Here is a 22,292-nt window from a genome sequence, read left to right as displayed (position 1 = left end):
AGTATCTAAGTGGCCACAGAGTTCTGGATTGGAATCAAAGGAGGAGTCTGGACCCACCAGCCACCATGAAAGTAGGTTAGCATTGGCATGATGAGTCAGAGAATGGGTACTGAATTTCATAGGAATGACTGGCAAGAAACAGAGCTCATCATTGAAGGCTGGTTTTGTGGGAGTGTTGGCATCAGCGTGAAGTAGTGCCAGCAGTTGTTTGTGGTTGATCAGTAGGGTAGAGTGATGACCATAGATATACTTGTAGAATTTTTTTAAAGTATAGGCAATGGCCAGGGCTTCATTTTCTATTTGTCCATAGTTGCACCAGCCCAAAACCAACATTTTCGAATGAAGGTGACTGGTCATTCCACGCCGTCAACTATATGCAAGCGGACAACTCGTACACCGTAACTGGGTGCATTTGCCGTGATGAACACAAGAAGTGACAGATCGTAAGCTATCAGACAGGTGGGCTGAAGCAATGCCCCCTTAAGGACCTGGAAAGTGTGGCTGAAAGTCATGTCCCAATTCCATGTCACATTCCTGCACAAGAGATTGTGCAGCAGAGCAACAGTAGTTGCAGCATGGGGAATGAACTTATGATGGCTAATTCAGTTGGCCCAATACTGATTGAAGTGGTGACATTCATCAGTGGTGGTAAATCCTGCATAGACTGGACATATTGCAGCTTACCCAAATTCCTGAGACACTGAGGATATGTCCCAGATATTCTGCTTGAGGAATGAAAAGCCTGCACTTCTCCAAGTTACAGTGAAGATTTGCAGTGTGGAGGACAAAGAAAAGAGCTTATAGGTTATCAGCCAGGTCTTGTGCAAACCTTCCCGCAATGATGATGTCACCTAGGTAGTTGACTATGCCCAGCATTTCCCATGTAAGATGTTCCGAACATCATTGAGGCACTTGCAAGGACTATTGACTATTGGAAACAGCCATCAAGATCATCTTGCAAACATTGCAGCTCCACCTGTAACTTATTCCTCAGAGCAAGTGGAGTGTTCTGAGCCTTGAAAAAGTGGGGCATGGCAGTTTGGAGGAGGGAGATGTGTGCTTAAAATCCCATGACACTCATAGTAGAAGGCTCAAACACTGAATGATACTTCTCATGAAGATCTCAGTACCTGGCTGGACGCTATTGGTCAAATTGTGCACTTCCAGTCCCAAAACGGTAAAGAGATCAAGTCACCCCTGGAGTATCAACGACAAGGAGGCATCCTTTACAGGTTATGGTCCCACGCTGAAAGAGGGCTGTGAGCTGTCCTTTGACTGCCACTATGTCATTGTTCTAACTGCAGAGGCACTGGAAGAATGGTTGCTGTGGAGGAAAGCCCAACCATCAGCAGGTGTTCCACATGATGATCGAGGATGGGCTGCATAGACAGGAGGAGGATCATGTACAAAAGCTGATGCATGGATGGTCTGCTCAAATGCTTGAATGAGCTGGAGACAAGCATCCAGTGGGGTGTCTTTCAGTGTCAGTAACTCCGTTCAAAGCCCCTTATCGGAGTTGTGTACCAGGATCATGTCCCAAATGAGTGATGAGGCGTAAGACTGTTTACAGACTTCATCCTAACACTGAAACTAGCATTCCCGAGAAAGACCTCGGAGTGTCGTGACCCATTCCCTGTAGGACTGATCCTGTTGCTTACAGCAGCTGGAAAATTTGTGCCGCACCACAGCAATGTGTACCTGCGAGTTATAATATTCTTGGAAGCAGAATTTTAGTTCCTCATATGATAGAGCATGTGGTTCTGATTCAGGTTTCAATAGCGTCAGAAGGCAGTAAACCTCTGGTCCAACGTAGGAAAGGAGAAAAGCCCTACGATGGGCGTCACATGAGGTACCATATGCCAGAATATGTTGTACAAGATGTGTCATGTAGTTTACCCAAGGTAAATTTATTGTCAAAAAGGTGTACTGCAAACGCCTTTAACTGTGAGGTCCGGCTAAGAAGGATGTTGGGAGCCACCAGCAGCTGCTGTTGTAAAGCTTGCCACTGTGCTGACCAACCCTTGCAAAACCTGCTGCAAGTCCCACAGAAAGAACATTTGTTGTGTCATGTCAAGGGGTTTGGATACTGGCTGTTTGGTCATAGAGGAAGAAGGAAAAGAAACAAAATATCAGGTGACCTGGGAGAATAAGGAACAGAAAAATAACACACACACCTAATCATCTGGGTCCAAATACCTCGTCCCCCCTGTTGTCTCGCATGGGGAGACACTTGATAAGAAATAACAAGACCTAGGTAAACAAGAACTGGGGTTTATTATGGCCAAAGTAGAGAGATTTAATAAAAAAAGTATAACTCTTCTCAATCACCAACAGGCATATGGCAGGAACACACAGTAAATAAACATAATGGGACGTGAAGGCTATGCCACCGATAATCCCCAGTGATGGATGTTGAGCATTCAGCATATTTGGGCAACAGAGATGTCTTGGGATATTGCTGGAAAGTCATAGGGTCTGCTGCAGTGCCTTCTGACCAGGCTCTGATGGGTTGCTGAGAGCTGGTGCATGGAATTGGTCCAGGACTCTGGTGGAGTGAACTGTCAATGTGTTAGCTTGTGCCACCCTTCATAGCTGGGATGCAGAGGAATTCATGCTGATCCAGTTCCACACACATGACATGGTGGAGGAAACAGGTTCCTGGCACGGAGGGGCTCCGGTGGTGCTCATGGTGCCATCTGTTGTTCTTGTGATCGACACAGTGCGGGGAGGCAACATCTTGTACGTACGCAAATCCATGATGCTTCAGTGTCTGAATGGCTGGCGACCCTGTTAGGCAAAATTTTTTTTCTAGGCACATGGCAACAGTTCCAAACATGGCACCACTTCCTCAGGCCACCTAAAATGACATGGTCCTATTGTGGGCTGGAACTGCCCCACTCACCTTCCACACATGCATTATTTCTTCTCTCTCTCAAAAGTTCCAGACATTGCTATTGCACTTATAAGTGGAACACTATGCCACCTCTGGCACTCATTGATTTTAGCTTGTAAAGATGATGACTGAGACAGCTATCAAAAGCTTTTGTGTCTTATTCAAAGTGAGGTGGCTTGTAAACTGAGAGAAGATTTTATTGAAGCATGCCACCATTAAATACTCCAAGGATACACCAGGCAAAATTGGTTGTTGTACAAAAATACATCCACGTTGTGTGTAACATGATTGAAGGAAATAAATATGTGACTCATACAGGGCCATGAGGCATTAGGAAATTATTGACTTTCAAAGATGCCTTTTCGTGCATATTTTACTTTTCCTGATGGATTTCAAACAATTTGACTAAAGCACAAAAAATGGATTGTGTCAGTTGGTGTAATTCAACCAAGTTAATGCAAAACCCATATTGAAACATCATCATGGGAGATGAAGTTACGATATATTTGTATGGGCAGTACAGTAAGCACCAACCAACAGTTTGGGTATTCTAAGAGTATGAGAAACCAAACAGAATGGTCTATTTCAGAATACTACAAAAACATTCATCACTTATTCCTTTGGTTGCGCTGGACATGTCAGTATCATGACCACTGCAGTAGAGAATCAAAGAACAGTTGATGCTGAACACTGTGCAATTTGTGGGTGGCATATCATTGATGAAGTCAGGGAAAATAACTTAAAATTTTCGTAATGCTTCAGCATAATGATGCCAGCTGTCACAGAGCACATAAAACAACTGATGATTTGAAGTGGAAAAAAATTGAATTAAAGTATTTTTATCTGTGTTCATTTAATTTAGCACCCAAATAATTCTTCTTGCTCCTGTATGTTAAAGAAAGAATGTTTGGGCAATGATATTTCATCCACAAAGCTGTTGAACCCTTCAGAAACAAGAGTTATTAATATCAGAATGGAAAAAGTAGTTTCCCAAATTGGTTTGAACACATGAGAAAGATTAAAAATAATAAAGACAGTTATTTTGAGAAACAATGAATGATTTTTACCAAGAAAATTTGTTTCGGTGTTTTTGTAAAAACTTAAAAGGGCATCCTCCTACTGTCAAATGTTAGAAAAAAAGTGTGTGTTGCGAGTACAACTGTGTGTGTGTGTTTGTGTGTGACTGAGTGAGTGAGATGGAGAAGGGGGGGGGGTGTCTCTGTGAGGGTACTTTATCTATCTACAAGCATTGTTTTGCTAGCATGAGGCATCTAGATCTATATGTATACTTGGCAACCCATTGTGAAATGCATAGCAGAGGGTACATCCCAATGTGGATTTAAGGCATTTCAAGGATTTCACTGACGAAATTTGAAAGGAATTGCTCACACACAGAAGATAATTTTTATGTAATATACATCTTATTTTAATTCATTGTTAGTATGCAAAAGAGTGAATCACATTGGTCCTGGTATGCAATGCAACACAGCTGACTCATTATTAATTGTTGTTCTGCGTCAGTGTGCCTTACCAGACTGTGTTGTTTACATGTGTGATTCTTTATCCATCCTAGCCTACATCCTGTCTGACTCCACTGATATGAACATATGGTGAGATGAGGGGAAATAGATGGAAGTTTTATATATCTACCAGTCTCAGTTTCCTAGCAGGGGACACCTACATTGACATCTGTACTGAGTAAACCACTGTAAAACGCATAATAGAGGGTACATCAAATTGTACCAGTTATTAGGGCTTCTCACATTCCATTCCTGTATGGACCACAAGAAAATGATTATTTAAATGTTTCCTGTACTTAGTGTGATCTTCTCTTCAGGATCTCCATGGGAGCATCATGTACAGTGTTGTAATATATTCCTAGATCCATCATTTGAGTTGGTTTTAGAAACTTTCTAAGTAGGTTTTCATGGGGTGGTTTGCATCTATCTTCAAGCATCTGGCAGTTCAGTTCACTTAGTATCTTCATGTCACTCTCCCCCAGCTCAAACAACTCTTTGACCTTTTGTGCTGCCCATCTTTGTATCTATTCAATATCCCCTGTTAGTCTCATTTGGTGTGGTTCCCACACAGTTGAGCTATGTTCTAGGATGGATCACACAAATATTTCGTATACTGTCTCCTTTGTAGACTAACTGCATTTCTCAAGTACCAGTGAACCACAATCTGCCACCACCTTTGCCTCTGACTGACACTATGTGGCCATTCCATTTCATATCTCTCAAAATTGTTATATACAAGTTTTGAATGAGTTGACCAATGCCAGCTGTGACTCATTGTTATTGTAGTCAATGGATATTACATTTTTTTTCATTTTGTGATCTGCATACATTTACAAACCTGAACATTGAAAGCTAGTTGCCAATCCTTACATCACTTTGAAATCTTATCAAAGACTGAATAAATATTTGTGCAACTTCTTTCAGACAGTACTTCAATTCAAATAACTGCATCATCTGCAAGAAATCTAAAGTTGCTATTTACATTTTGAGCAAGATCATTAATGTAAAACATGAACACCAACATTTGCAACACACTTCCCTGCAGAATATTTACATCTACTTTTTTTAATGATTCTCCTACCAAAATATCCTCAATTCAGCCACAAATTTCACTTGATTCTGTGTATAAACATACTTTTGATTATAAGCGTACATGTGTTACTGCACAGTGCCTTGATTTTGGAAGAGGTGATGAGGGGATAATGTATTTAAAGGATGGTATGAATTTTGTGTATTGAACCTTTAACCAGTATGTGTGGCATTTTACATGATACAGGTACTGGACATGTGATTATTTGTAGAATGTTGTTGCAGTACTACATTTAGAAGTTGCAGGTATTGGGATTTTGCTCCTTATATCAAATCTGTGAGGGCTTTCTTCATCCAAATATTAATAATGATGCTTTCCCCACCCATATTTTATTCACCGATATGGCCTCTTTTAAGTATTCCACTCTAGTCACATTTGGAACAATGAGAAACACATGTATTTGCCTCTGTCCCTCAAGCAAAGGTCTTCTGTAAGCCGGTCGGTAATCATTTTACAAGTCCTTTATTTAAGCCATCATTCTTAATTGGAGCAACTTACCATTAGTTTATGCATAGTACATTCATGGTGCTCTAAAGGGACATCACTGCTTTCTGTTAAGTGCTTTCTATTAACTGCACTGATAGTACTTTCTTTTCTTTGCATCTGTGTCAAGATTGTAGTGTACATTGCTCCAATTGCCTCAGGGCTGACCTGATAGGCCAAATAAGTGATGCATTTCATGACATGAAACAGAATCCTTCCATGATCCTGGGAGATGGACAGTCACTATTGTGAAAGTACCAAGCATATAATGAGGATCAGTCAGGCACTTAAACACCTCTTGATAATTTATTTGAACATGCCTTTAATTTTTGTGTAGCTGCTATCATTATCAGAAATTTACAGATGCCTGAAGTACACAGATGAGAAATTTGTCTATGTGAGGGAATAGTTACTAAAATGAAATGATCCTCTGTTTGTCAGTGAGATCCTAAAACACTTGTATAGTAACTTAATGTTGAACTGTTGGACATCACTGATGTAGAACTTAAGGCAATTAAATAAAAATGAATTACTTTTATCCTATGCTTTTCAGACTTGAAAGGAAGTTCTGGACCAGACACGAAATACTTGATGGAACACAAAAACAAAATTGACACTGATTTGCTTTCTGAAAACAGAGATGAACTGAATGTGTATATTTATGAAGGTGGTGGAACAGCAGCTAGTTCTTTTTCATCTTTGTGTGCAGGTATGAAGAAGATATTGTAAATATTTCATAGTTAACAATAAATTTGAGAAACAGTGACATATTAATTAGATGAAGGGTTAAATTCTCAGCTTCTTCATTCACTGCATGTGCTGTTTTGTATAACTGTGTTAAATTACCCCTTTTTTTTATTATTATACTAGATGAGTTCCCGAATTACCTAGGTCAGATATCCATCCCCTCCACCCTCCTCTCTGTCCATCCGCTCCTCCCCCTTCTGTCCATTTGCTCCCCCCTCCTCTGTCCATCTTCTCCCCCCCCCCCCCCCAACTCTCCTTCTCCTCCTATTTCCTTCCTCTTTTGAGATCTTCCTCCCTCCCCCCCCCCCCACCCCCTTTTTGTCTGTGTATATCTCTTACACCCCCACTTCCTGTTCATCTCCTCCTCTTCACTTTCTCTGTCCACCCCCACCCCCATCCAGTTCTTACTTCCTCATATCCATGTCCATGTCCTCCTTTCTCCTCTCTGTCTATCCATTTCCTCCTCCCCCTCCTTTCTCCACATTTTCACCCCCACTCCGTAAGGAGATTGGTGGTTCTTACCCCCAGAGTATTTCTTTCTAGATAGTAAGTAATATGTATGGTTAAAATTCACCCAACACATATATGACATATATTTCACTTATATTTAATATATTTCACACATATTTGTACACATATTTAACTGGTATCTCTAGTAAATTTTACCCAGCAGTTTTGTTTTCAAGCAGCTCGATGCTCATGATGACATATCTCCTTAACTAGGTGTTGTATAATGATATAATTTTGTAGGTACATTCAGTGCTATAAGTGGATAGTGTCTGTAAAATGTGTCACAAATATGGTTAAATGTCACACCTGATGTGGTGGTTTTATTGTATGAGCACCGAAATTTTTCCCTTTCATCATTTTATGGAAATTGTCAGTGCGAAAAAAGTTTCTTAAGGGTTTGAAATTATGTGTAAAATTTGTTGCAAGCAAACCAACACCAGTGCAGTTGATATAGTTCTCTATGTGCCTGCAGCCAGTAAGATATGAACCTGTACTGTGCTTCTGCCCAGCTCTTCAGATCTTAAGCAATCTCATTGTCTTATTATTTTAACGTTTTTGGTGCTTAATATTCCTGTCATCTGAACAGTATTTCATTGGTCCATCTGAACACCATAATAAGGTGAGAATCTCTTTGCTGATTCCTACCATGAATGGTGGCTCTTTTATACATCTTTGTAAACCTGAAGCACATGTGTCAGAAGCCATGCTGCTGCTCCCAAATGCAAAGTGAAGGTACAGCACCCCACTGGTGAAAGCTTCCAGAAATGATAAATCGCTACCAAGCATGTAGGTCAAAACATTATGCCTGCTAACCTAAGAATCATTTTTTTTAATACCATATGAAACAGGATTTAACATTTTACTGAAGCGAATCCCTTACATCTACTTCTAATATTATCTGCCAGTCTTATTTCAGTTAATTTATTTAAGACACAGTACCAACAGTAAGAGTGGTAGCATCTATCTACATCTCATCATACACCATTCTGGCCAATATACATTTTCCAACAATGGCAAGGCTTTTTTTTAAATGCTGAACTTCCCTAGACCTAGATCACGTTTAAGTGAGCCAATCATATTGTTGACAATACATTACCAGCATACGGTAGGAAAGCAACCAATCTACTTTCATCTTCAGGTGCATATTATGCGAAGGACTGAACACCAAAGCATGGCACACCTATTTCTCAGTGTAGGCATTCTTCTTGAATGTAACTTAAGGTGTTGTAGCTATTGTGTTAAAGTTTCTCAGATGGCACAAGTTGTCCTTGTCAATGTCCTCAGGTCCCTCATGAAATGGTATGGTGGTTGATAACTCATTGCATGACTGTACCAGTCCACATGCATTGGTTTTCTATAAACACTGTGTTCCAGAGTGTCCTCGTCCTTTCTGTAGACCCATATGTATAGAAAAGGAAGCTTTCTATCCCTTCTTCATACATCCATATTCTTACAGATCAAGGGATGCAGCTGTTACTATATCTTTATATAGTAAGGTTGACACCATGTATTGACACCATGTACTTATCATCATTAGACTTATAAAAATAGATAGGTTGTGTGCAGCACATTTACCATAAACCATTAATACAAACTGCAGTGGTGGAGCACTGTCTAACCAAGAGACTCATAATAATGTTAGATGAGACACACATGGTCATTATAAGTTTCCATGTGGAGTCAAAGTTGGTGGACACAAACGGTCACTCCTGCATCTTGCTATTGGGCTGTCTCTTAAACAGGTCAATTAAAGTTAGACTGGCAGATATTATAAATAGAGTCAAGGGCTATCCTTTAAGTAAAATTTGTAACCCCTTCTTACCTGATATTAAAAAAGAATGGCCTCTGGCTCTGCCAGCAGAATATATTGATACCAGATACATGAACAATGTCCAATTGAAGATGAATAATTAATAATAAATGTTAAAGGAAGTATTATCTGCAGAGCTGCATGCAGAAAGATCTCAGGATAAATATTCTCAGAATCTGGAGCTTCACTCTTACCAGAAAGATGGCTGAAATTCTTTCTTGCTCCGCAAAAGGAAGCTTAACACCTTTGCTAAGATATTGAGTATGCAATTAATTTAATAGGTGATTGGGATTGGTGTTGTCTTTAGCAGTGATATCACCTGGCAAAGTGCCTGGAGGTGGTGCTCCACAGAATCCATCCTCTTGGTATTTCCAACATTTCTTCATAGATTTGAAGTTACTAAAATCATCTGTCTTTTACCAAACAGCAGTTTCTATGGATATCCACAGATCTTAGTCTTTAATTGAATATGTACGTAAAGTTATCACTCCACTTGTTTCAGATTAATCATTCATTGCTTGTACTCTCTCTTCAGTCAGTGGTAATTGTCTCAACCTTAGCTGATGTTTTGTTCCTTCCAGTATCATTGGTAAACATTCTATGCATTACATACCATTATACTTCAACTTGATATTTCTACATTACATTGTGTTTTTTACATTTTTAAAGGCCTTCCTGGATACTGTTATTTTTGTCTGTATTGTACACATTGTATCTATATACTTGCTCTTTAAGTAAAAATGCGTTCTTCATAAAGCAACAAAAAGTGTCTTTTTGCTAGAGCTAACAGATCCCCATCAGCATGTCTCAAGGCAACAGTAGGTGCCACTGTAGTTCATGAACTCCATGGAATTCTTAGATCAAATGAGACTGCATTGTGATCTCTCAAAGCGGTGTTCTAGTTTACAGTCCAACCAATGATTCTACCAGTGTCCAGTCTTTTCACCAGCATTACATCAATATCGGTAGCTGCACCTATTCTATTCTGATATATATTTAGTTGATCACCTCTGTTCACAGGGTGTATACGGCCCGGGACATCCGGGAGATCCGGGAAAAACCCGGGAATTTTTTCATCCGGGAAAAACCCGGGAATTTTTTAGAATTCCGGGATTTTTCATTGTTTTAGATTTCATTTAGTTTTGTAGGTTTGACGTATAAGATCAGATACGCTGACAAAGAACTTTAGTCCACTACTGCTGAACAATACTGCAGCAATGAAACATAAATCGGAGAATAACACCAAAATAAAAGCTTAGTTGGATGGAAAATGGGTAATTTACACAATGCACAGATCAATTTGCCGACACCTCAAAGTTTCAAAGGCTTTAGGTCGAAGATTATGCAGTACGTCCGTAACAACTAACGTGCATTCGATGTGTGTGACGTCACAATTGTTTAAATTTCTAACAGATCACCAGAAAATGTTACGAATAGTGGCTTGAGATGCGTTACTTTCAAAGTAAATTTCCATGCAAGATGATTTATGTTATGTGTGAGAATGTGCAGTGAATTTCTTAAATCACAGGGCATTATAACTCTCATTCAAAACGTAACACTTTGAGGATCAGCCATTTGAAAAATGTCGGGCCCAGAAGATAAGTCATTTATGCCATTATTTAAAATTTTACCGGCACATTTGTATTTGATATGACATAACATGTAACACACGCTAAAAAAAGACCGAGCTTCAGGTTAGTTTTCATATTTAATGTTGTTCTTTCATAGATAAAAAATTATGCAATTGATGCCAAAAAGTGTAATTGACCTTAAAAAAAATGTGCGTAATGTGTTACTGAGCAATGTCACAAGTCTTTTCACGCCAGAACACTTCGACTTTTCTACGCAACTGACAATCATTTTGGCACGATTTTAATTGCCAAATTAGAGCCTGTTAGTAGGCCTACGAACTTCCTATCATTGTAGGACTAATAACAGTGGATGCCAATAGACGATGCAATTCTCGTTCGTACATACACATCTGCTTACGAGTTAACCGGCGTAGAAATGCACTTAGCTGAGTTGAGCGAGCTCGGCGTAACTTTGTAACATACACGCCGTGGCCTGTCTTTCTCGTAGGCCTCGTGCTCTGAATAACTGCCGTCATTCGCTAGCGAGGTCACGTGACATGAGCTATGGCTGGCTGACAAAAGTGCATCGCTCAACGCAATCTCTATTTTAGAGTTTCGGAAGCTACCATGCTGTAATTTGTGGAATTTGTGTAAATACTTTCGCAATACGAAAATAATTGTTTCGCATTAAACAACTTTCCAAACGCATTGTTTTTCCAGGATTTCGTTTCCTAAAGTGGTGGGACGTCCTCCGCTGGTATAAGACCTTTACGATTCAAAGGGCTGATACGTTTTATAGCTCCGAGGGAAAGTATACTGTTACTTAACCCGGGTGTATTTTCACCCACTTTATACGCAATTTCATCCGGGAGAAATTGTGTTTTTAACCGGGAAATCAGGGAACAAATCGGGAATTTTTTTTTTCTTGTCCACGTACACACCCTGGTTCATGAGAAGCAGTTCTAATTCATCCAACATACCTCATAGCAGCAGACTGCTTTCATTCATCAAATAGCCATGCCCCTGAACAGTGATTTCACACTATACTTTGTATGGTAAAAGACAACTTGGCTATGCTATTGTTAGTTTTCAATTTTTAGGTACATAATGCTGGTGTAAAAAAAACTGGTCATCTGTCTAGCTTCACCAACAGTGAGGTGTTGGCATATAGACATATATAACATTGTGCTAGACAACTGGTTGTAGCTGACACATAAAGCAGCTTTGGTAAGCCCACTTCAGTAGTCAGGGTTCTTCTTTCCCAGTCAAAACTATATTATTAACAGTTACTATACGGTAGGCACCAACTGCATAATGGACAGTTGCTTTAAATTTATTTAAAGTGTTAGTTATCTGTGAAAATTGCATGTAAATAATATAACTATCCATCTACCGTCTGTTATACCATTACTTGCCTACTCCAAACAGTGTTAATTAGCATGAGTTTTATGCTGTTGGGGGTTGCCTAGAATGAATTATTCAGTTAGCTGAGGGCTATGTTGGATCAAAAAATGTATATATCTCTGGCACCGTAACAAAGTCCTTATAGATTTTCTCAGTGTTCATCACTTTCTGTGTCTACGTGTACAACAGCCTTAGTAAGTTGTGCAGATCTGCTCTCAGAAATGGACATCACTTCGGAGTTTGAAGTTATTCTTTCCCATAGCATGTTTTAAGCAGAAAGACTTTCCTTTAAAGAACTAGTGTGATAAAAATATGCAGGGTGTTAATTTTAACTGATGACATCGAAATATCTCAAAAACTGCATATCAGATACAGTGATGCCACACCCACCCCACCCCATGTGTGGGCGGCGGCAGGGTGACTTTGAAATCTTCAATGGGAACCCCCAATTTTTATTGAAGATTACAATTCTATGGAAAAATCTACATATGTTTTGTCTGAAACATTTTCTTCATTTCACCGCAGATGGTGCTGTAATCGGAGGAGCTGAAATGGGTACACAATTTTAATTTACGACATGCTACTCAGTAGCCCTTGAATATCCAATGGCATGTGGGATCCCACCTCCATGCTGTGAGGATAGGAAGGCCAGTATTTCACAATTTCTAATTGGAAACCCCATCCACAGTATTGTATTCCTTTGACATATTGAACAGGGGACTACTCAATGTGCCACCATGTCTGTGTAAAAAACTACAATCTATGATAACAGGCAGTACACTGCGACTGGAACTCACTTTTCATGTAAATGTAGAACAGATGGCGGTTCTAAACATTACAATACTTCCACAGTGTTTATTCCCTGCATACCTACCTCTCATTTGGAGAACAGACATGCAAGTGAATGTTGAATGTTGCAACCACACAAGAACAAACTGAAAGTATCCTGATTTATGGAGAATGTGGGAGAAGTGTTGAGGCTGTTGTTGCCTTGTATGCCGAGCATTTTCCAGAGAAAGCTCGCTCTTGTTATTCTTTTACAGGATTGTGAATACCTTTATGTCTGATGGCAGCACACAGGCCAGCAAAAGGAAAGGGAGCAAATGTGTTACAGGAAATGCTAATGAAATAGCTGTACTAGTCGTAGTGCAACACAACCCATGGATATGTTGTTGTTGTTGTTGTGGTCTTCAGTCCTGAGACTGGTTTGATGCAGCTCTCCATGCTACTCTATCCTGTGCAAGCTTTTTCATCTCCCAGTACCTACTGCAACCTACATCCTTCTGAATCTGCTTAGTGTATTCATCTCTTGGTCTCCCTCTACGATTTTTACCCTCCACGCTGCCCTCCAATACTAAATTGGTGATCCCTTGATGCCTCAGAACATGTCCTACCAACCGATCCCTTCTTCTGGTCAAGTTGTGCCACAAACTTCTCTTCTCCCCAATCCTATTCAATACTTCCTCATTAGTTATGTGATCTACCCATCTAATCTTCAGCATTCTTCTGTAGCACCACATTTCGAAAGCTTCTATTCTCTTCTTGTCCAAACTATTTATCGTCCATGTTTCACTTCCATACATGGCTACACTCCATACGAATACTTTCAGAAATGACTTCCTGACACTTAAATCAATACTGGATGTTAACAAATTCCTCTTCTTCAGAAACGCTTTTTTTGCCATTGCCAGCCTACATTTTATATCCTCTCTACTTCGACCATCATCAGTTATTTTGCTCCCCAAATAGCAAAACTCCTTTACTACTTTAAGTGTCTCATTTCCTAATCTAATTCCCTCAGCATCACCCGACTTAATTAGACTACATTCCATTATCCTTGTTTTGCTTTTGTTGATGTTCATCTTATATCCTCCTTTCAAGACACTGTCCATTCCATTCAACTGCTCTTCCAAGTCCTTTGCTGTCTCTGACAGAATTACAATGTCATCGGCGAACCTCAAAGTTTTTATTTCTTCTCCATGAATTTTAATACCTACTCCGAATTTTTCTTTTGTTTCCTTTACTGCTTGCTCAATATACAGATTGAACAACATCGGGGAGAGGCTACAACCCTGTCTTACTCCCTTCCCAACCACTGCTTCCCTTTCATGTCCCTCGACTCTTATAACTTCCATCTGGTTTCTGTACAAATTGTAAATAGCCTTTCGCTCCCTGTATTTTACCCCTGCCACCTTTAGAATTTGAAAGAGAGTATTCCAGTCAACATTGTCAAAAGCTTTCTCTAAGTCTACAAATGCTAGAAACATCGGTTTGCCTTTCCTCAATCTTTCTTCTAAGATAAGTCGTAAGGTCAGTATTGCCTCACGTGTTCCAGTGTTTCTACGGAATCCAAACTGATCTTCCCCGAGGTTGGCTTCTACTAGTTTTTCCATTCGTCTGTAAAGAATTCGTGTTAGTATTTTGCAGCTGTGACTTATTAAGCTGATAGTTCGGTAATTTTCACATCTGTCAACACCTGCTTTCTTTGGGATTGGAATTATTATATTCTTCTTGAAGTCTGAGGGTATTTCGCCTGTTTCATACATCTTGCTCACCAGATGGTAGAGTTTTGTCAGGACTGGCTCTCCCACTGCCGTCAGTAGTTCCAATGGAATATTGTCTACTCCGGGGGCCTTGTTTCGACTCAGGTCTTTCAGTGCTCTGTCAAACTCTTCACGCAGTATCATATCTTCCATTTCATCTTCATCTACATCCTCTTCCATTTCCATAATATTGTCCTCAAGTACATCGCCCTTGTATAGACCCTCTATATACTCCTTCCACCTTTCTGCTTTCCCTTCTTTGCTTAGAACTGGGTTTCCATCTGAGCTCTTGATATTCATACAAGTTGTTCTCTTATCTCCAAAGGTCTCTTTAATTTTCCTGTAGGCGGTATCTATCTTACCCCTAGTGAGATAGGCCTCTACATCCTTACATTTGTCCTCTAGCCATCCCTGCTTAGCCATTTTGCACTTCCTGTCGATCTCATTTTTGAGACGTTTGTATTCCTTTTTGCCTGTTTCACTTACTGCATTTATATATTTTCTCCTTTCATCAATTAAATTCAATATTTCTTCTGTTACCCAAGGATTTCTACTAGCCCTAGTCTTTTTACCTACTTGATCCTCTGCTACCTTCACTACTTCATCCCTCAAAGCTACCCATTCTTCTTCTACTGTATTTATTTCCCCCATTCCTGTCAATTGCTCCCTTATGCTCTCCCTGAATCTCTGTACAACCTCTGGTTCTTTTAGTTTATCCAGGTCCCATCTCCTTAAATTCCCACCTTTTTGCAGTTTCTTCAGTTTTAATCTACAGGTCATAACCAATAGATTGTGGTCAGAGTCCACATCTGCCCCTGGAAATGTCTTACAATTTAAAACCTGGTTCCTAAATCTCTGTCTTACCATTATATAATCTATCTGATACCTTTTAGTATCTCCAGGGTTCTTCCATGTGTATAACCTTCTTTCATGATTCTTAAACCAAGTGTTAGTTATGATTATGTTGTGCTCTGTGCAAAATTCTACCAGGCGGCTTCCTCTTTCATTTCTGTCCCCCAATCCATATTCACCTACTATGTTTCCTTCTCTCCCTTTTCCTACACTCGAATTCCAGTCACCCATGACTATTAAATTTTCGTCTCCCTTCACAATCTGAATAATTTCTTTTATTTCATCATACATTTCTTCAATATCTTCGTCATCTGCAGAGCTAGTTGGCATATAAACTTGTACTACTGTAGTAGGTGTGGGCTTCGTATCTATCTTGGCCACAATAATGCGTTCACTATGCTGTTTGTAGTAGCTTACCCGCATTCCTATTTTCCTATTCATTATTAAACCTACTCCTGCATTACCCCTATTTGATTTTGTCTTTATAACCCTGTAGTCACCTGACCAGAAGTCTTGTTCCTCCTGCCACCGAACTTCACTAATTCCCACTATATCTAACTTCAACCTATCCATTTCCCTTTTTAAATTTTCTAACCTACCTGTCCGATTAAGGGATCTGACATTCCACGCTCCGATCCGTAGAACGCCAGTTTTCTTTCTCCTGATAACGACATCCTCTTGAGTAGTCCCCGCCCGGAGATCCGAATGGGGGACTATTTTACCTCCGGAATATTTTACCCAAGAGGACGCCATCATCATGTAATCATACAGTAAAGCTGCATGCCCCATGGATAAGCACCCAGCAATTACACTGCAATTCCAGTATGTCCATAGTTAGTACTGTCACACTACTGCGTTGTCATAAGTATAATCCATACAACATGTCATTGCATCAAGAACTTCATGACACTGATTTCCACAACTGGGTAGTGTTTTTTGAATGGGCCCATCAACAAATGCAAACAATTCACATGTTCTTTACCAAGATAATATTTTCAATGAGTCTACATTCACAAACCATCATAGCATTAACTGCCATAATGCATTATTGGAGTGTAGACAATCCCCGCTGGTTACTGCAAGTTGACCATCAACATCCTTGGTTTGGTTAACATATGGTGTTGCATCATGGGGAACAAACTCACTGGTCCATATTATATTGACAGGCATAGTCCATATCAATTCAGGCAGGCTAGGAAAAAATCTTACCTTCACAGTCTCGGATGTTTTTGAATTTAGCTTATGTTAAAATTAAGGGCTAAGTAAGGAACATGTATGTTTTTGTTTCCTTCCAAAAATTTCTGCTCTGAGATACAGCCCTCCAAAGGCTGCGCATACCATTTTGAAGATGCGAATTTTGGAAAAAATTTTAAAATGTTGTATCTCTGGAACAGTTCTAGATTTTTTTTTTTTTTTTTTAATTTTAAAGATAATTGCTTTATGATTACAAAGAAATCCTCCATTTGGACTTACCTGTCAAAGTTTACTACAGCGTTCTAAACTTTTTTTTAATAATTTATGGATTTTTTTAAAATCCCAATTCATAAAATTTTGATTTTTTTCTGTTGATTAGTACCGTATAATTCTACATTCCCTGAAAAGGAGAGCTTCCACTTTTAGGTTGAACAGGTTTTATAAACAACTGAAATTTTTGCCACACATAAAAGCTGTTTTATTACAACATTGTCACATAAGAGGCTCATAAAAATCAGAACCTAGCCTAATTTAACATTATTTTAATTCTGAAAGAGGAGTAAGAGACTCATTTTTCAAGCATTTTAAATGGTTCCAAAATGTGTGTGAAAGATCCAAGGATTTAAAAGGTTTCAATTTATACAACTTCTGTGCACTCTGTTTTGTAGGTGAAAATGGCCAGTCAACGAATTAAAAATGTGTTCCATTGCTTCAGTGTCTTCCTTTGATATAGAGTGATACCTTCCTGTTGAACTAGTAGGAACTGGAGCACTTACAATAGTAAAAACATTGTGAACAGCAAGTGAGCACTGATGGTGTTGTTGCTGTCCTTCAGGTGGAAACCTATATCCAGCAGCTGGTCCATGTAGTAGCATATAGTTCGCTACAATTTCATTTAACTCATAACAGTGTCGATAATCTCTGCATCCACCAGTCACAGTCATACACACACGCCACCAACAAGCACCTAGCAGCTCTGTCCCACTGTGGGACTGAGTTATGTCACATTGCGCAAGGGGCAGGCACCATATTTGAAACTGACACTCCCACATCCTTATAAATGTCAAGTGTATGTCTCTGCTTTCGCTCAATATCCAACTCCTGCCCCCATGTCCTACTATAGTGCATTTAAAATAAGTTGCAACTTTTGATAGTTCATTACAGAGTGAGTGGAGGGAAGTTTAATTGCCATTGTATGCTAGGTGCATCAGCAGATGGCCACAGTATAATGACAGATGTATTTGGCGCAAAACCTGGCAGGCTTGCTTGACTGCATGAATAGCAACTCGCGCACACTGGCTGATCTGCGATCTTTCTCAAATGATTTTAAAGAAACTATACTGTAATAAACTCTGATTCTTGCTTATCTTATGCTTTAATTCATCAGCTTCAACATGCACTGCCTATCATTTCATTAATGGTCATAGTTATTGTGATATTTCAGTAATAGGTAAACTACTGCAAGAAATCCTTAGTTTGAAGTAAAAAAAAGGTGTCACTATGAATTTGTGTCTTGTGCATGTTAGGTTGCATTTTGCTGCATATTAAATGAAGACAATAAATTGAATTATTCCTTAAACTGGGAAGGATCACTACATGTTTCCAATCTTGAGAAAATGGAATGTATGCAAAGCACTCCATCATGAACTTGTGCACTGATGAGAAAACTAGAAAGAAATATTCATAAATTCCTCATATCTTATAAAAGGTTTGAGATATCAAAACAAGATTTTGGAAAATTATAGCACGAAAAGACTAGAGCGTTTTGCCATATGATGAATGTGCAAAACTTCCATATTTACTGCGCTATTGAAGCACCAACAGATTTTTTCAATGAAATAATGTTATTATTGAGCTCCTTTGATAACTGGTGGAATGAGAATTTCTGTGGGTTTTACAGCAATGTAAGTGAAGAAGTTACATGTTTATTTTTATACTGAGAATTGACTGTTTCATAAATTATTGACCTGACTTGCACTCAGTTGTTAGTCTAATAACACACTATTTCAGGATTCTGTCACAATTTGAACTGCATTAGAAAGTCAGTAAGATGAATATTTCTAAACTTTATTGCGTTTTGACAAAAGAAGCAGATTTTAACATGCTCTTCAAAGTGTCCTATGAAAAAGTTTGTGTTGGATAGTTGGGACTCCATAGCTGTGCCATTTGTCATCTCATAACATTTGTTGCAATACAAAAAGTATGTAGTCATTAAGGCATGGCAGAACATCTTGACAATATCAGGTGTAAGTTTTGTGCCGAAAGACCCAGCATTTCTTGGACCAGCACTCTTGTGAAAAGTGACACAAAGTTCAGCCTAACCATTATGTCATTTTGGTCTATCTTTTAACAGAGACTTGGGTTACATGCTTTGTAGGGCATGGGGGCAGCCTTTTGACATTGAGCAAAAGCAAAGGCATAGGTTTGATATTTGTAGGGATGTGGGAGCAGCAGTTTCAAATGTGACACCATGTGACATCACTCGGTGCCGTGGTGGGATGGAGCTGGTAGGAGCTGCCTAATTTGCCTTCTGCACATTCATCACTCCGGCTCTCTCTGGAAGGTTCCAGGTGCTGCCATTATATCTATACAAACAGAACACCATACCAGCCAAGGGCCTTCAGTGATTTTTAACTCCTGATGACAATGGTGGAAACAGCTATTGAAAGCTTGCATGCTTTGCTCGAAGTGATGTGGCTTGTAAACTGAGAAAATTTTATTGAATTATGCCACTGTGAAAGACGATGAGGGCACAGATCAATAATATAATAATGGGCTGTAAGATATTGAATGACAAACAGAGAAGAGGATAAGGAACTTCTTGATACTGCATATGTGTCTTATGTTTATTCAATGGGAGTAACAGAAGGCATGGAAATGAGTGAATATAATCTTCTATGGAAACTAAATTGTTATAGTAATAATGGCATTCCTCTCTCATGAACAGAGTTTTATATTCTTAACAGGATATGTCCTACTTTGAAGTAGGACTGCAGTTCACCACATGATTTTTATTATATTCCTAATTTGTTGAATGAATCAAAGCTATTTCTGTAACAATGTCTTTTGTGAAGAATTTTTAAATCTATTATGATGTCTCTTGTCCCTGTTATAAATATATTCTTCCAGTGCTTCGTACATTATAAAACATTTGAAACAGTCACAGATGTGCAACTCTGGGCAGGAAAAGTAGTTGCAGTAGTACACAGGAAGATGATATTTCATAGAATCTTTGAGGAGTGCATCTGTTTATAAGGTATAAATTGTGCAATTTATGCAGTAACTAGCTTTTTTCTAACATGCAGATCTCATACAGTATTCCCCCATGAACAAAAAAAGAATTAAGAGGGATTCAGCCAAATTCTGCATCCTTCGCTGGTGGACATTCAAACCACTCAAACGAAGAGGATTGATAACCTAACTGTAACCTACAGTTAATATAGGTGTTTCCTCTTGATATGCTAGTCCAAACAAAGTGCTCTCTCACTCCATAAGTATGTCTGCCATACTGCCTGGCTAGTATAGGGGGACACCAACACTAGTTGGAACTGTGTGGTGCCTGAGCACTGAAGAAAAAACCCCACATGAAGAACTGTGAACACTGGATAAGATAACACCGTACACAGCAATATACACCATTTGTGTTACGTATACCAGTGTTGGAGTAGCATAACAACTATTTGATGAGTATTGTTATAAGATTGGAAGGTTTATAATTCAGTTGACACTTTTGGCTGTGCAAAATAAAGGTTGATGAATGTTTTATTTGAAAACTGCATTTCATTAATCTAGTATTATCAGTTACAAATACATTGATAGTTGTTATTTGACATATGACTGCTGTAAACCAGAATTTAGTGGAGTGTCTGGCAGTTTTCCTAATACATGGATAGTTGCTATTTGACATATGAATGCTGTAAACCAGAATTTGGTGGAGTGTCTGGCAGTTCTTTCTGTTATTCTGCAGTGTACTTTGATGAAAGCTTATGTAATGAAATTTATAGAACAAGAGTGGCTTGGTAGATTGATGATTAATGGTAAATTATCATAAGCCATCAGCTGAACTGACAGATGTATTTCCCCTAGTTACTAAGCTTTGGAGTATTTGGCTACTCTTTGGTCTGGAATCAATATAGTTATGCATCTGAGAAGATGAACTGAAATTCTAATCACTATTGCACATACATAAATGTTGTAATGGTTTCAGAGGATCAAGATGGCAGATTAGAAGTAATTATCCTTTGAGTCAGCTCATGATCAGGAACGAAGGGCCTAACTGATGCATTTTTTTTCTTTATCTAAATGAATTCTTTTGTAAGCTTTATCAAACAGTGGGAAATCTAGGACAGAATAACTAGTTTTATCATAGGCAACAATACTTTCTCAATGTTATATTCCCTGCTTAAACAGATAAAAGTGTAAAAATATTTTTTTTTAAATTATTATTCCAATTTGGCCAACTCAGGAACACATGAAACAACTAATTTTGAAGATCATAATCCTTTTTCTCTTTTCTTTTTCATGTCCCAATACTTCCTCTTTTGTGTTTTCTTTGGAAATCAATGACTTTTTATACTATTCTTGTTTTCTGTATTTGTCTGTTATTCCCAACTCCTGCAGATCTTTCTTAACTTCTGAAAACCTTTTTTTTTTTTCCAGCCCCTTGTTATCCATTCTATTTAAGTGGCCATAAAATGTAATCCTTCACTTTCTCATTGTATCTATTATGTTCTCAGTTTTTTTCATACACTTCCTTCTTGCTTCTCAATTTCTACATCTCATTTTCATACTTTGGACACATTTTTTTTCTTGTTATTCTTCATTCTTTCTTCTACAGATTATTTAATTGTTGGCTGTTTCTCGGTCAAGGTATTCTGAGGCATAAGAACACCCGGTTGTAATTTCCACATCACAATAAACCTGAATCATTACATTCTCCTTTTAACTCTACTTTCACATGTGTTCTGTCCAACACACTCTAATACAATGCTTTGTTTTTTATGTATATTAAGAGCATTCTTTTTACATTGTGCTCTTGCTGTTCCAGGTTTTCAGGAAAAAGAACCTGATACTGTGAATTTTGCACAGAGGGGATCATTTTGCATTTTATTGGAGAAACAGTGCCAGACAGAATTGTAACAGTTGTATTGATATTTACAGATTTCTCACACAAATCAGGTTTCATTACGTTTTGTGAATATAAATGTGCACAAAATTCTAGAGCTTCTATACTGTAAGTATACTACTTCTCAGGGGAAGGATCTAACAATCCCTATCTTCAAAGTACCAGGAACATACCAAGTGCCTAACAGATAATATTTCAAACCACAGCTGACTAAACAGAAATAGTATGTATGACTTGCACTAATTATTGAGAATTTTCTATCCGCAACATTTTGCATATTTTTGATTGTATCAGTGTACTAAGAATACAAAATATAAGTTAATGAGTGGAAGAATTAATGAACATCTGTGATATTTGATAAGTGATTTCAGTGAGTTGCAGTATGTGAATGTGATAAAGAAACAGTAGGTCTATTCATGCAAAATACATGCCAAAGATTTATTTCAGTTGCATTGTGATACTACTGAACCAGGTAACGGGAAGCCTGTATATTTTTACTACAAAGAAGAAATTTACACCCTTCAAATTCCAAATTATTTTCTTACCTGTT

At 38.6% G+C, this 22,292-nt stretch overlaps 1 protein-coding gene across 1 annotated transcript in view; it reads left to right on the top strand.

Annotated features, from left to right (window-relative positions):
- Positions 1-22,079, top strand: part of LOC124620163 (neural-cadherin-like) — a 115,046-nt gene extending 92,967 nt beyond the window's left edge. The window contains exons 7-8 of the mRNA XM_047146833.1: positions 6,540-6,695; positions 21,665-22,079. Of these exons, the coding sequence (XP_047002789.1) occupies positions 6,540-6,695; positions 21,665-21,756 (248 nt within the window). The 3' untranslated portion in view covers positions 21,757-22,079. The remainder of the gene's footprint in view (positions 1-6,539; positions 6,696-21,664) is intronic.
- Positions 22,080-22,292: the final 213 nt, after the last annotated feature.

The sequence above is a fragment of the Schistocerca americana genome, chromosome 6 (assembly GCF_021461395.2).
Source record: "Schistocerca americana isolate TAMUIC-IGC-003095 chromosome 6, iqSchAmer2.1, whole genome shotgun sequence".
Classification (NCBI taxonomy): Eukaryota; Metazoa; Arthropoda; class Insecta; order Orthoptera; family Acrididae; genus Schistocerca; species Schistocerca americana.
This window is presented reverse-complemented; position numbering and strand designations above follow the sequence as displayed.